We start from the raw sequence: 16757 nt of genomic DNA on the forward strand, positions 1-16757 counted from the left end.
CATTTGAAGTTGGAGTAGATCTCTTAATTGTTTTAAAGAATCCTTGCTCTTAGGCTGTTAGGTATAAGCCTTTCCGCAGTTTGAAACAAATCCCTATATTGTTTGTTTTCATGACAAGGCAGTAACAAGCTAAGAGCGAAAATATAGATGCATATTTACTATGAACGAAGTAGACAAAAAGTTATGCAGATTTATTCATGTTTTTCGAAGTACTGTATATAAATGTGAGGCACTTTGTGTGAGAAAGGTCCGATTCTGATTTTCAAAAATGATAAAACAGCGATGCACATAATTATAGACCTGAACTCTGTTTTCATTATAATTAGTTATGAGTATTATTATGATTATTCTTATTATGACTAATATACAGACGAAAACGTATACAAGATTGCAAAATACAATACAAAACTAGATAACATTAGTGATGCCTACATTCAAATAATTAATATGCAAACAACACTTCGTTTATATTTTGCCATATACCACAACGTATAAACCAGCCATGTTTCCCTGTAAATCCTTGTTAATGATAATTAGGTTATCCCTGTTACGCTGAATTTTTACCGCATTCACATTATCAAAATTGTGCGTCATTTCTTTTCATCTGTGACAATACTGCAAGATAATCAGAAGTGTTATCAATGATGAATAAAATCTTGGGCACATTATACCACACGATATAGTTTGCATTATAACATAATTATGCTTTATTGAGATACCAACACAGTGTCGTAGGCTTGTAATAATTGATAGTATGAAAGAAATGTGTGCCTGTTTAAAAAAAAAAAGTGCAGGGTAAACTCTATTCCATTCAGTAGAACAGCTCATGTACAGATATAAGAATGGAATGGTCTTTGCTAAAACAAAGCGATTTACCAAAGTGTGTGGCGCAAGTAAACTTATAACTCAGTGTTGTGAAGGGACTGTTTGAGATGGGAATATCAAACAAGAAGCCATTATAGACATGAGAACGGTTGTTTCCTTCACATCTGGAGGTATAGAACATTCCATAATTGAAGGGCTGGAAGTTGAAAGAAAAGGGCCCGAGAGCAGGAAGTATAATGACAAAATCTGAGTTCTATTTTTGATATATCTCATAAGCTATGTGGACTTGCTTAGTTTCTCCTTTGTTCTATTAGCGATGCCATGAGACCTATACGTCATTGCTGCCGAGGTGAAACATATAGCTCAACCAAGGAGGTCCTACAGAAAGTGGCAAAATTCACATTGACAGCAGACTTTTTTTTCTGTAGGCCTATACAAGACATTAAGTGTCTCCGTTGATTATTTCACATGAAGAAACGCGTTTACTGCATCATTTGGAGAGGACCTCCCCCGTTCAGGAGGGAGAAAAATGTGATTGTATCATCTTTCTTTACTGCCACCGAAAGGCTGTACTACTAAGTCTCAATTTTTACGTAGATTTTACGTATACAGCATTGTGTCAAAACCTCGTGTTTCTTGTTGAATTAGAGGTGGAAGTACATTGTAGATCTTTTTTAGCTATTACTTATCCTATTGTTTTGTAAATACGTGTTCAGGTCGGATACTGATGTCATATGTTGCACATATAGAGCATTATCTTAGGACAATGTGTGCACACTTTTGCTGCAGCATGACTAATTGTCAATGAGATATTCACGAAAGCAAGGTAATATCAATCAGAGGGGTAAAGGTGTGAATTTTCTTCTGTTTATTTCCCTCTACAAATGAAAAAAAAGAAGAAATTTGTAAGATCGCAACTGCTGATCTATATAGCAGTATAGATGACAGGTTTAATCTCTTGATTCCTTCTTTCCGGTATGATTGTTAGATTATAGACCAGTAGGGAAACGAATTGAAGAAATTCACACTTCAATATCATTCACGTCATGTCTTTATAACGGAGTTGGTCTTTCGTCAGATCTTGTTGTGAATGTGCTTGAAAGTAATTCGATATTGGCTGCATGAATTATGATAAGGGTATCAGATACCGTTCCTATACACCTATCTTCGAAGACCATGATGCCTAGTCATCTTCGTCTTCCCTGATGTTGAAATATGTCAGCTGATTGTCGTCATCGCTCTGATTGCCGGCATCGTCGTCGTTTGGCGCTGAGAGGTTGTTGACCTGTTCCTCCAGGTCACTCAGGTCAAGCTCTCGGATCGTGAATGGCACCTCTTTCCATTTCTTGAAGAGCATCTTGTATCCCTGTTGGTTTATTAACGTGAAATTCTTCACAGCAATGAGGGGCAGCTCGTGTCCTCTGTAGACCACCATGGTCCCCCATTTCTTTTGGCACTTGCCGCAGAAGATCTCTTGACGGTGCTCTATTTCGTCGAAAACCTTCACCTTCTCAAAATCCTTCAGCTGGATGTACTGAAGGAATTGATCGTTGCAGACCACGTGATGGGTATTTCTGAATGATCTAATGTCATCCGAAGTGCAAGGCACGGTCAAACACTTGATGCATTTGAACTTTATGGACATATCGACTCGCCTAGCAGTCTTGGCTTCCAGACTCCGCTTTTTCATCAGGCGTTCTTTCTGGTCTTCCCTCTGCTCCTCTTGTATCTTAGAGAGACAAGACACAATAACGGTTAAAAATAGCATCAGACTACAAACTTTCGAGGACATTTAAGTTAATTTGCTCGCACAATCCGAGAGCTTTGGAAGTATGTATGCAATTTTAGTTTGGTATAGTTTTATGAAGGCGTAATTCGTTTATTTCATTTTTTATAGGGTTTTACCGTGAAGACAGGACAAGTTACCCTATAATGACAGTGGTCATATCATGGCATCATTATTTCGAGGTTATTGCCATAGCTCTGCAAAAAGTTCTCATTATTTATCGTTCCCATGAATGTTTGCGGGCGAATGTCCATCGACTGAGCTGAAAGGAACACCAATCGACACTGGGGTTAAATCGTGCACGTAGTATAACATGTGCTGTCATTTTTGCTAAGGGCCTATACATGTATAGTTATGGTGTGTGTGTGTGTGCGTGTGTGTGTGTGTGTGTGTGTGTGTGTGTATGTGATCGTGTGCTTGCGTATGTGTTTAAAAGCTACAATGGGGGAAGGGATAGAGAGAGTTATATAAGATGAGGAAAAGCGTGTTGTAGTTGTATTGCGTAGAATATTATAGAGACTTTTAATATGTACATTGATGGAAATGTACTGTCTATTCCTTCATTACTGGAAACAAAACGACGCCAGTTTCCGAAATAACTTCTATCGACCCACAAATACGCTGCCCTGCATCATTTTTACAGGATTTCCATTGTTTTTTATTATCAACAGAGAGTGTGCTAAGAAAGAAGTTGGTCTAACAAAAGACGCTTTGGTACCTTTAATCGGTTCGGCTACATGATACTTTAACCTCCGACAACTGTTCATAATTATTCTTATCATTCGGATGAATCATTCTGTATTATTATGTCCCTACCATACCATGAATGTTATCTATCTGACTTTCGTCGAATATGAACTTTGTTCATACATCGATAGTTTAACACTTTCACTACCCTTTGTCTGAATTTCAAAGTCAGAAATTTTGAAATTCGAAACTCTCGATTTCCTTTCATGTAGCAGGTTAGTAACTTTTGAAAAAAAAACAAAAGGAATCCTAAGGTCAAATCTTGTTGCGCCCGATTGCATCCAATGATCTTATTGGCCACTTTTATCAAAATACAGTGTAGCTGCCGATTTCATACCATTTTCGTTTGTCTTAACATACTTATTTTTATACAGAGTATCATTTTGTAATTCATCCGCTCTCATGTAAATTTTGTTTTTAACATGACCCATACGAGAACGCAACCGATAGAGATTTTGAGTTATCTACAACATACACAAAAAGCTAAGTCTTAAATTTGAGAGGAGCATTCAGACGGGAAGTATGACACAGGAGTGGAGGTGAAAACAAACAGAGTAAGTGAGTGAGATAAAGAGAGAACTTACCCGCCTGGCTAAGGCTTTTCGATCCATTTTGGCCAGGTTCTGAACCGAATCTTTCATCATGGCGACCCGCATGATGTTTTGTAGTTCCCGATACTCGAGCTGGAGATCAGCATTGACTACCAGGTACGACTTGCCGTTGAACGCTCGACTTCGACCTGTGGATCACACATTAAGAATTCGGAAAAAATATATACGTATCACACACAAAAACACACACACATACACACACACAAAACTGACTTCAAGGGATAATATCTGTTATCGACATCAATTATGTAGATTGTGTGGATTGTTTTACATTTAATTGTGTATTGAAGTAGACCTACGTGTATATTCAGTCACTTTGATACATGTGTACACTGTATATACACTTATCTAGTGATAAGCCTGTGGATTATGGTGGGAGCATGAGTGATTTCGGTGAAGTTTACGATGATTTCACGTTTTTATTTTATTTTTTAAAGTGCATGTCAAAATTTTCTACAAACTGTATAGCAGGTATAATGACCGCCATTGTGATAGGATATACAAATAGATACGATTCACCCCCTTGACCACGCCCCCTCCCCAATTTACTATGTATGCTCTTCTTCTTCACCCATGGGTCATCGTCTGCAAGAAATGCGTGGAAGGTTAACTTGCGATATTCGGGTGAGCGCAAGACCCCGGGTCTCTTGTTTCAATGGAAAATTGTGAGGTGATCAGCTCATGCACTAATTTGCACATTATATCTACTGCTCGAAAACTTTTTGACATAGATATTAAAATCTTTAGAATATATCATAACTTATTTTTAATCTGATTACGGTAATTTTTTTCAGGCTTTTCCATATAGATTGTTTGCATCTTTTAGATTTATTTCAGGTCCAGAATTTGTCCTCTAACAGTTTTGAAATGATTCGAAGCAAATTCGTCTTAGGATAGATTCTCAGCTTTCAATATTGACTTTCAATTGTAATTTCAACAACGAAAAAACAAGCAAACAAATAAACAAACAAACGTGGCAACATATTTTAGAGGCATGTCCGTCGAATTGGCACTGATGGGTTATAGAAGCATTCAATGGTTCAGGGGCAGCAGAATGGGGTGGGGGAGGGGCAAAAAAAAAATGACTTCCCTAGTGTTGAAGCTTAGTAAAAAAAAAACAACAACAACAACAGTATAGAACAAAATTACTTGCCATGCAGCCACGATCGCTGAACAAAACTGCTTATGAATGGATTATGATAATAGTATATTGATACCATGCAATTACAATCACATCACGAAAGAAAAAAAATCGAAGAAGCCATTTCAGTTTCGATTCTGAAACGCATTCAATCACAATTTTGTTTACGATCGTATCCCGAGTCGTCCAATTACCTTTTGTCTGCACGTGTCCTACGTCACTTGTCACGTAGTTGTATCTGACTACAACGTTGCACTTCTGGATATCGAGTCCTTCTTCTGCTACTGACGTAGAAACGACGATTTTCTTTTCTCCTTCTCTGAACATCTTGAGCAATTCAGCCTGTGCGTTAGAAGTCATTCCTGTTGGAAAGACAAGCAGACAACACAACGTGGTCAATCGGAAGCCTAGAGCTGTGATGACAGCAAGAAAGTATGATATAAAATGAATACATTTTTTTAAATCTATTTTTAGAAAGATAAGAAAGCTGAGAAGGAAAAAAAATAGTCTTCGGAGAATATCAGTCCAGCGTGTATTGTATGCTTTAGCACATTAATTGAGGATTGACATAAGGAGAACATAACAGAAATAATGTATACATTAACCTTTTAGGCATTCCACACGATTTTCATAATATTTCACATGTAGACCCTACTAAAAAAATCGACAGCTCCATGTCTAGATTCGTGGAATTTATTGTTGTCCTAGAGCAGAGAAACCAATAAACTGAAAATCTTGAACAAATTACACTGAACAGTGTTGATGACATCACAGCCTCACATATTATTTCAGAAATGTAGCAGAGTAATTTCATTGCAATACCTGACAAATTCACCTGTGAAGAATATCTATGCATGCCTTATTCTTTTGTTCTGCTTCCTTGACCCCGACTCATGCATTCTTGTGGCGAGGCTGCCATCATCCTCGTTCATTGCAATTTGTTATAAATTTTGAAAACATTCTCATTCCTCGTCCCAATCACTATAAATTCTGAAACTCCATAGTCAGTTTAACTAATTATAGATGCTCAAATGTAAAAGTCTGAAAATCATCTGGAGATCCCCTTTAATATTTTGCCTCATTCATGAGATTTTCAATATGTAGTGTATATATTTCTCCGAGTTGTCTGCCGTGCTGTTAAATGGGACTAGCCTGCGTGTTTTTGGCCAAGGATTACTAACATGCGAAAGTACTAAGGGCATGGTATCATGAAATAATGACCACTTTTGTTTTGTCCATGTGTGCGGTTAACGACAATGAATCCGATGTGCTTTAAAGAGAACATGATTGTGTACCTTGATCACCACTTCCGATAAGGAAACCAGCCTTAAACTTCTTCAGGAACGGTTCCTCATTCAGCCATTTGACCAGAGCGATAGCCGACTGGCGAGTCTTGGTGAAGATGATGGTCAGAGATTCCGGCTCAAGGCGGTATTCGTGCTTTAGCCTTCTCCCCAGCTCGGCCAGCACGGGGTTGCTGCTCAGATGCAGCTCGGAGGACTGCCGCAGTTCGGGGAGAGCGTCTGTGAAAAATCATAACTCTGTGAAACCTCATTTACTTTGCTGAAAAAAAAAAGGGCTGAGGGATAACACCAAATTATACATAAACAGGCAAAACACAGACACACCGACACACAGACATGAGGAACACACGCACACACACGCACAAACTCACACACATTCAAGAATCCATTGTTGTCATATCACCTTAGAAAAATATTGATAGTGAACTGTCTTTCCACACCGAACTCCCCGACCATTCCAAGTGTATCACAATTCTATCGAATATGATATCACATAACATTCTGGCTGTAGAAAATGCCAACCTCTATGGCTTCTTTGTGGCAATTATTGCAGTATACAAAAAAGAGCAAAACAGAGTACTAGTAGTAATCCTTAAATCTTAGTTGGTCTTTTGTTCTTGTTATCTTCGTAATTATCTTTATTGTCTTAATTATCTGTACAGTACTATACATTGTGACTCTACAACACGATGAAAACTTCAAAATGATGTGGGTCCTACCTCTAAACTGCTTGGCTAGAATCACATCAGTCAGGCCCGAAGCTATCTCTCGTTCTGAAGTGGCTAGGAACTCCTCCATGTAGTCGATGGCGTCAGTGGTACGGACATCACGGTTGATGAACAGGCAGTTGTTGTATTTCTGTATATACCACGTGCACAAATTACAAACCTTTAATAATCACCATCGCAGAGTGAAACCAATAATATATTTACAGTCTTTCTCATTTCATTAGTTTTGTCAGTATAAGGAGCTTTTCCCGACATAAACGTGAGTGAATTATACAAATCTTGATGGAAATGCAGAAATTCTGCCCCCATAAAACAATATCAATGGATTGAAGCACGCAATTTTGTCACCTTTCATGTAATTAAACGAAACATGATTATCACGCATTTGTAATGTGCCCACGGTCATTGACGGTGAAATATACAGAGGTTATCTGCAGGTGACGAAGTTGAAATACATGTGATAGCACAGGTATCAATACGTAACCTATGTTGAGATATATTGGTATATTGGTACATTGGTATATTTGTATGTTGGTATGATGGTGGTATATTGGTATGTTGGTAGGCCCTACATTAGTATATTGGTACGTTGGTATGTTGGTATGTCGGTATATGTTGTTATGTATGGACATGAGAACAGCCTGTGCTACTGCACGGATACCCAAGGGTAAGCGGATTACTGGTCTTGAACTACTTTACATGACAATATACCACATTGTGCCTCCGCTACGCTCCTCAAGACTCATTAGGCGTGTCTTCATCAGCCCGAAGTTCAAACTAGCGGGACATTTTGCGGTCTTAGAAAATAGCCCGATACAGCGAATGTGCGTCTTCATCAGCTCGAACAGCCTGCTTCGGGAAATAAGTCCGAAAATTGACGCATGCGCACTTTGCAATATTACTCTGCCTGGCTCGCGGTTCGAAAGTGGATTTCCCCGCTCAAAATCTCCTATATCACCGTATGTACGATTCTACAACAAGGGAGGTGAGCAGTACAGCAAATTCTCTCCAAAGGGATATTAATAACGCTACTCTTTCTTCTGTCCAGTGAGGCATCTTATATGAAATTAACGAATTACAATGTTTAAACAAATCCAAAATGCACACAATCTGCAAGAATCTTCAGCTAAGGTAGAGTGGACCAGAAGAAGAAGTTAAAAAAAAAAACAGCTGGCATGCACGGCACTGAGTTTTAATAGGGAGGTGACAGAAATAACCTCCCTGGTTTTAAAGATGACAACAACAGTAGGCCTATAGTACACACATTGTGATCCTTGAATACACCGTGCGTGTAATGTACTATACACAATCACTAGCTGCTTGTACATGCGCTTTCCATTGCCAGCTGGCTAACCAGAAGCGTGGAGGGATCGAGAAAATTTCGGGCTGATGGAGACGCACCCAAGATAGCGCGCTATTTCACGAATTAGCGCTCTAGTTGACGAACTAGACCAAGATTTTGGGGGAAATTTTCCCGATCAAATAGCGCGCTATCTGCGTCTTCACTACACAGATAGCGCGCTATTTTGACATCGGACTAGTTTGGTAACCGCAAGATAACGCGCTATTTTGAAACTTCGGGCTGATGAAGACACGCCTATTATCTTGTACAAAGGCTCGTCTCGAAACTTGCTATTCACAAGAATCTAGCGCCTTACGTATATCTGCATAGGAATCAAAATGTCGAAATCTGTTCAAATGTCCACCAGACAGACAAGGCAGTCGCAAAGTCAAAACCAAGTGTCAAACGACAAGCCGATGAATGCCGCCACGACAGATTTCTCTCAAAATGATGAATTTCTCACTGCCGTAAAAGACGCAGTCAAACAAGCAGTGCGCGAAGAAATGAAGGAAATCAGACAGGAACTTTCAATGATGACGACGCAGATTGAACTCAACGAATCCAGAATACTTTCTCTAGAAGTTTGCGATGACCAAAAGACAAAGAAAATAGATGAATTGGAGAGAAAACTACTTGAACAAAGAGAGCAAATACAATCACTGGAAAACAAAGCGAAAGAATCGGAGCAATATTCGAGAAGAAACTGTTTGAGGGTATTTGGAATCCCGGAAGTCAGGGGTGAGAATACTGACGATATTGTCCTCAAGCTCGCCAAAGAAAAGCTCGGTATCGAAATCGACATCAATGACCTCGACAGGAGTCATAGAACAGGACCCCATCGAACCTCAGAGCGATCGTATGCCCACAAAAAAGCAGAGCGTCAACAAGCGCACTCGCAAGATACAGCGACATCGACGTCATCATCGTCATCGTCATCGCGCGTGAGTGAAGCCTCGTCTTCTTCCAAGGCGAACAGCAAGCTGTATCATCGGCCCATCATTGTCAAATTCGCAACATACCGTGCACGGCAAGTCGTCATGAAAGCTAGGCGCAAACTCAAACAATCGGGAATCTCTATTGCAGAGGATCTCACGGCATCAAACTACAGAATTCTCAAAACAGCCAGACAATCCAAAAACGTCTCTGCTGCGTGGTCTCAAGATGGCAGAGTCTATGTTACCATTGTTGGGAAAAGTGAAAGGAAGCACGTGACCTCTCTCCAGGACGCGCAAAAGTTGTAAAACATGTTAAAAAAAAATCACGTCAGACACGATGAACAATGAGGGTGCTTGTTGTCATTATAATTATTCCCACTGGCGGCACTTTTCTGTTGTTTTAACTTTTAAATTGATTGATTTTTTTTTTTTGAAGTCATAATTTAGATGTCTTGTAATTCAGTTGAATTTATGGGTAAAGATTTTTTATGTGGTTTATGTAATAAGTCAGTAAGGGTAAATCAAAAAGGTTTGAAATGTACTCAGTGTAAGAAATGGGTTCATATCTCATGTAATGGTATCGCAGAGAAGCTGTACAATGATGTAACAGAGCAGTTTGTAGGCTGGGAATGTCGTAAATGTACTATGAGGCGTATGCCGTTTTACGGTGAACAATATGAATATGAAAAGAAAACTGCAAGTGCATGTAATCAGAAAAGTCATAATTTAGAAAGTGTAAAGAATGAAAGTTTAGAAATTTCGCATATGAGTCCGAATGGACTAAATTGTGCACATTTAAATGTTGTGAGTTTAATGAAGAATTTTGATGAGATCAAAGCTATACTCTGCAGTAATGATATTCATATATTTGCTATAAATGAAAGTCGGCTTGATGAAAGTATTCATTCTTCGGAAATTAAAGTTGACCATTATAGATTGATTCGAAAAGATCGTAATAGGCAAGGCGGTGGTGTTGCTGTATACATTCATGAAAGCTTGAATTACAAAGAAGTATCAGATCCCTCCATTAATGAGTTGGAGGCGATACTGTTATTGATTGATGTTACAAAATGTACACCCCTACTTTTTGCGAACTGGTACAGACCTCCTAATTCAAAATGCAATATTCTCTCTGCGTACGAAGATATGTTGGTTTTTATTGAAGGGTTCGGAACACCTGCGATTTTGATGGGAGACATCAATCTAAATATTATGCAACATTCATTAAGTACTGATTGCCGAAGGTATTGTGAGATAAATGAAATTCATGATCTTCATCAAATTAATACATGTGAATATACGCGTATATCTCCTGATTCACGGTCTCTCATAGATCATATGTTGTGTAGTCAACCTGATAAGGTAATATGTTGGGGTATACATGACATGGGATTCAGTGATCATTCTCTGAGCTATCTCTCATGGAAAGTAAAGCAGATGAACAATACAAACAATTATGCAAATGTGATTATGTTTAGAAAAACTTCTGGTGTTGACATAGATGCAGTTAAAGATGAAATGCGGTCACAAAATTGGTCTGAAGTAGAAGAATGTGGTTGTTTAGATGATGCAGTGTCTCAATGGGAGAAATTGGTAATGGAAGTTGTAGATAAGCATATGCCAGTCAGAGTCAAGAGAGTAAAGAAGAAACACTCTCCATGGATTAATGAGTTTATTTTTGAACTGATGAAGAAACGGGATAAATCGAAAAAGAATGCGAAATTGCACAACAAGGTCGAAGACTGGAGAGAATATAAGAAAATACGAAATAAAGTTACGTTGGAAATAAAAAAAGCAAAAAAGAAATATTACGTTGAAAAAATATGTGACAGTCAAGGTCGTGAGCAATCTTGGAACATCCTCAAATTATTCATGCCTACTAAGTCTTCAGAAATGGTTCATATTGCTGGAGACGGAAAAAATATAGCTGAGGAATTTAACAGTCACTTCTCAAATGTTGCCAACTCTATTCTTTTCGAGGAAAATGAATCGCAAGATATCTTACTAAATTGTATGAATAGAAATGGAAACTCATTTGTATTAAGTCCAGTGAGGGAAATAGATGTATTTAAAGAAATTTCTGCTCTTGCAAACAAAAAGTCGGCAGGCATTGATGGTATAACTTCTTATGTTTTGAAGTCATGTGGCTTGGAGCTTGTTAAAAGTATAACGCACATTATCAATAGATCGATTCGTGAGGGACGAGTTCCGAAGCGATGGAAAATAGCAAAGATCACACCATTGTTTAAAAAGGGAGATAAATCCGATCCCGATAATTACAGACCTATTTCTCTCTTACCATGCGTCTCGAAACTCTTAGAAAAAATCGTCCAACGTCAACTGATCCGATTTGTGTTAGACAATGACATTATCGCGCACCATCAGTCTGGATTTCGAAAATTGCACTCGACAAGCACTGCTGTAATTAAGGTAACAGATGATTGGCTTATGTCACTTGACCATGGCATGTACACTGGAGCTGTTTTTGTTGACCTCCAAAAGGCTTTTGATCTGGTTGACACTGACATTCTACTGAAGAAGCTTGCTTCTACCTTAGGACTTACGGGTAAATCCTCAGACTGGTTTCATAGCTATCTAAAAGGCAGACATATAAGAACTGCTGTTAATGGTACGTTATCATCAGAATTACCGATGACTCATGGGGTACCACAAGGATCTATACTTGGTCCGATATTGTTTTTGTTATTCATAAACGATTTGCCAAACTGCTTCGAGAAATGTTCGGAACATTTTTATGCAGACGACACTGTCATCTACTATTCAAATAGAGATCCGAAAATAATAGAACATGTACTTAATGAAGAATTACAGAAATTAAGCGTGTGGATGAATCATAATAAGTTGAAAGTAAACTGTTCAAAAACTGTTTCTATGTTAATCGGCACAAAACATATGCTTCATAAACATAGTACACTCAACTTAAGAATAAAGAACAAATTTATATCTCAAGTTGAAAGTTTTAAGTATCTAGGTATTATCATTGATTCGCAGTTAAAATGGGACTTACATATTGGGCAATTGTGTAAAAAGATTAGTAAGATGATAAGTTTTTTGGCCAGGGTGAGAGGATTCGTCAACGAATCAACTATGAAATTGCTGTATAATTCAGTAATTTTACCTCATTTTGATTATGGTGATATGATCTGGCACTCAGCAGCCAAATCCCATGTAGAAACGTTACAGAAACTACAAAACAGAGCAGGCAGGATAATACTCAAAGTAAAGTCGTCTGAACATAAATCAATAAGTGAAATTCATGATAATCTGAAGTGGGAAACTTTACAAAGTCGCAGCACAAGGCATGTTTATTTGATGATGTACAAAATTCTTCATGAAATGGCACCTACCTATTTACGTGATAAATTTATTTACAAAGAAACCGGTTACTCTTTAAGACAATGTGAGAAACTGATTTTACCGAAACCTAATTCTCAGAATTGCAAACGTACATTTTTATATCGTGGTAGTACATTGTACAATGATCTACCTTTGTCTATTAGACAGTCGAGCAGCCTTACTGATTTCCACAGAGAAATCAAAAATCGTATGTGTAGATTTTGAACCGTAAAATAGTACAATTATTGAAAATGAATTGATGAATATATGTTGTATGTATTTACATGTATATTACCCTATGTTACCAGAGATCTAAGATGATTCGGGGGGGGGGGGGGGAGGGGGTGTTTGAGGGATTGTTTTGTGATATGATTTTAGATATTATGTTTGGTATGAATGAAAGACATGTTAGTTATTATATGTTTATAAATCTTGGACCCCATGGAAGAACAGATCTATAATCATGTTGACAGATCTGAAATGGGCTATCCACCGTTACATGTTATCATCATTATCACATGTCAACTTGTTTTCATTGTATTTTGATACTTCAATCTTGATTCATGTTTCAGTTATGTCATGTTCAACACTGTTTATCTTGTATATGATTTTATTGTTTCGGAAATAAAAACAAACAAACAACAATGTTGGTATGTTGGAATATTGGTATATTGGTGTTTTGGTATGTATTAGTATATTGGACATCAATGTGAGGAAGAGATTTCCTCTTTATATTGATCCAGGGTTTGTGGGATCTTTCTTGATTTGTTTTGTTTGTTTTATTATACTAAACAATAGGATTGATTGAAAGTTTCCAGTATTTTTGTCGAAAGCAATAGCTATTTCCTTTATGTTGTGATCGCGTACTAAAAGCAGAGATATACAAATGTATGTACTTGATTAAACATCACCTACAAAACCAGTATACAATACATGTAATTCTTTCTCTCATTGGTTTTTTTTTTTCAAGAAACATCATTGCTTTAAAAGTCTGACAAAATTCCCTCACCCTAAGGAACTCAACGTAGGTGAGAAGTTTCTGATGCTCTTCGCCATCGTTCACTCGAAGTCTGATTTGCTTGGTGAAATCGACCACCCAGTTCTCGTAGTGTTGCTGACCTCGCTTTGAGCGTGCCGTTGTCGAGGTGCTGTCAGCAGACAGTAGTCGCGAGCCCTCTACGGTAAGGTAATACAAATCGTGCACATTGCAAAGAATCAGTCAAGTGGCGTCGATGAATCCTAATCAAAGAGATTTTCTCCTCCCCACCACTGGGGAAAATCACTTTGATCCTAATAGGGAGCTTTAGACTTTGACGCGCGGACGTTTGAGACGACGAAGCGCGCTGGACGTTCTCCTCTCCCCTACGTCGTGTTGAAAAATAGCTTTAGATTACGCTGGGACGCAACCGTGGACGCAACGTATAAAAATGAAAATCGCGCCCCCATATGATCGGTGCATGAAGTAGTTCTCTACTTTGCAAACTGTGCGGACGTAAAAATAGGCCAGTACGCGTAGTGAAAAACTCACGCGACGCAAGCTAAAAATAGATCTACTTGGCACGTGCTTCTGCGCACGCTCAGAACATGTTTTTTTCCCTCTGAACGTCCGCGCGACTAAAATCTAAAGCTCCCTATTATATTACTGCTACATTCAAGTATATTTTGTGCGACGAGGGCCGTCCGGTTAAGTGTACGAAATTACATAGGCCTACTGTTTACCACTGGAAATATTCATTTGAAGTTTCTGGCATTTAGCTTTGCACCACAATGATTCCTGCTAGTGAGAGTGTCTTTCATTTTATTTCATTTCATTTTACGACGGAGATAGATTAAGTGAATAATATCACAGACTTTGCCGTAGATATTCTCGACAAATAGGTAAAATTGTTCCCGTATCACAGCCTCCTTTATCATTACTATGTGATATGCTTCCCTATAAAACAAGAATGATGAATGATTACAACTCTCGTTACGATAACCACAAGGATGGCATCACTTTAACAGTTATTCTCATTATACTATTGTTGCGATACGGATACCTATCCTGTTTCACGATACATATACATGTACTGTAGTCAATATAAGCCCTGTGTCGAAAAAAAAAAATGGTTTGCACAAGACTAGTATGTGACAAAATGAACTCCCGTTATAACGAATACAATTATAACAAAATTTTGGCTACAACGAAGTAGAAATTAGGGTCCAAAATTATCAGAAATCTTCATACACTTTATTTGTGTCGGATATTAGGGGATTCCGATATCAACGAACTATCAGTCCCGAGGACATTATAACGGCTGCCCAGTCCCCTGTACATCAAAGCTCACCTCTCGATTCAGCAATCCTCTCCTCGATGTCAGCCATGATGCCAGATATTTTCCTGAAGAAAGGATCTCTGCCGGAGCGTCCTGGAACTATCCTCTGAACTGTTATAGATAGATATAATAAAAGAACCAATTCGCGTCATTCTCATTAATGTAGGATCGCTGATACATGCTAGGATAGAATTTGACCAGCAGATTTCAAACATGCGAAAAAAACCAAAGACGCAAAGGAAATTGTACGCATGGTATGAAAGTTATGTAGTTTCAGACAGGGTGCACGAACCTTAAAGTTACTATAATGACTAGTCATTCAGACTGAGATGCGTCGATTTTGTTACTTTTTGTTCTATACAGGTATTGTTTGTTTGCTAGGCTTGTTTCACTGTAAGTCCAAGCAGCTATTATTTTTCTTTTTCTGCTCTGACCACACACATGTCTAGCTTAACGTGAAGAGAAAGGAGAGAGGCAGAAAATAGACACTTGATTTGACAGTTTATGATGTCTACATCAATAAATAAACTATTTTGGTCAGTCTATCGTTTATTTCGAACGGGTGTCATTGGCTTGATGTAATACTACTCGTCCTAGTTGGCTTCCCGCGGCCAACGGGCATCTTCCAAGCGGTCGAACAAAACAGATGAAAAGGGTCACACCTCCTTTAAAAGGTGTACACAAACTCAAGTTAGCATGTTGAAACGTCAGAACAATGCTGGACACGGACGGCCACAGACCTTAATGGCGGTCCACCCTCATCGCTCGTGAGCTCTCCAGACTCGACATAGACATAGCTGCTCTCAGCGAAGTCCGTCTTGCAGATGAAGGTAATCTCAAAGAACATGGCGCGGGCTACACACTCTACTGGTCTGGCAAGCCTCGATATGAACGTCTATCGAGTTGGTTTATGGTCAAGAATTCCATCGCCTCCAGGCTCGAAAACCTTCCAACAGGCCACTCTGACCGGATTATGTCCATGTGTCTCTCCCTTCGCAACGGTCAATATATCACTCTGTTCAGTGTATATGCCCCAACCCTTCAGGCGGAACCAGCCGAAAAGGATAAGTTCTACACTGATCTGCGCATCTTCTCCCAACAAGTTTGGGAAGACAACAAGTTTATCATCCTTGGTGACTTCAACGCCCGCGTCGGGAAGGACTCGGAAACCTTGTCAGGAATTCTTGGTAAACATGGCATCGGAAAGTGGTATGACAACGGACGCCTCCTGCTGGAGTTCTGCACAGAACAACAACTAGTCATCACAAACACCCTTTTCCATCAGAGGGACATTCTAAAGACTACCTGGATTCACCCCGGTCCAAACAATGGCATCTATTGGACTACAACGTGACGTGCATCACACCAGAGTTATGCCCAGTGCTGAATGCCACACTGACCATCGGCTTGTTCGCTGCAAGTTAAACCTTCATTTCAAGCCTAAGCTGAAATACAGAGGGGCTCATCAGAAGAAATTCAATGTTGGTTACCTGCTGTCAGCTGAAGTGAGATGTAATTTTCAGACGAATCTCCAAACAAGACTTGAAGATAAGATCTACTTCAAGGACATTTCTCCTGTTAAAGTCTTTTGGGCTAGGATGAAATCAGCCATACAACAATCCTATAAAGAGGTACTGGGACTCTCCTCCTGGAAGAACAAGGATTG

At 38.9% G+C, this 16757-nt stretch overlaps 1 protein-coding gene across 1 annotated transcript in view; it reads right to left on the reverse strand.

Moving 5' to 3' along the window:
- Positions 1-434: 434 nt before the first annotated feature.
- Positions 435-16757, reverse strand: part of LOC139722143 (ATP-dependent RNA helicase DHX58-like) — a 29988-nt gene continuing 13665 nt past the window's right edge. Inside the window, exons 9-15 of the mRNA XM_071633455.1 lie at positions 15104-15202; positions 13786-13952; positions 7134-7272; positions 6406-6633; positions 5305-5472; positions 3943-4097; positions 435-2554 (exon numbers count right to left, since the gene is read on the reverse strand). Of these exons, the coding sequence (XP_071489556.1) occupies positions 2009-2554; positions 3943-4097; positions 5305-5472; positions 6406-6633; positions 7134-7272; positions 13786-13952; positions 15104-15202 (1502 nt within the window). The 3' untranslated portion in view covers positions 435-2008. The remainder of the gene's footprint in view (positions 2555-3942; positions 4098-5304; positions 5473-6405; positions 6634-7133; positions 7273-13785; positions 13953-15103; positions 15203-16757) is intronic.

Source organism: Diadema antillarum, unplaced genomic scaffold (genome assembly GCF_040938485.1).
Source record: "Diadema antillarum isolate AM-2024a unplaced genomic scaffold, OU_Dant_1.0 scf00000158, whole genome shotgun sequence".
In the NCBI taxonomy this organism is placed as follows: Eukaryota; Metazoa; Echinodermata; class Echinoidea; order Diadematoida; family Diadematidae; genus Diadema; species Diadema antillarum.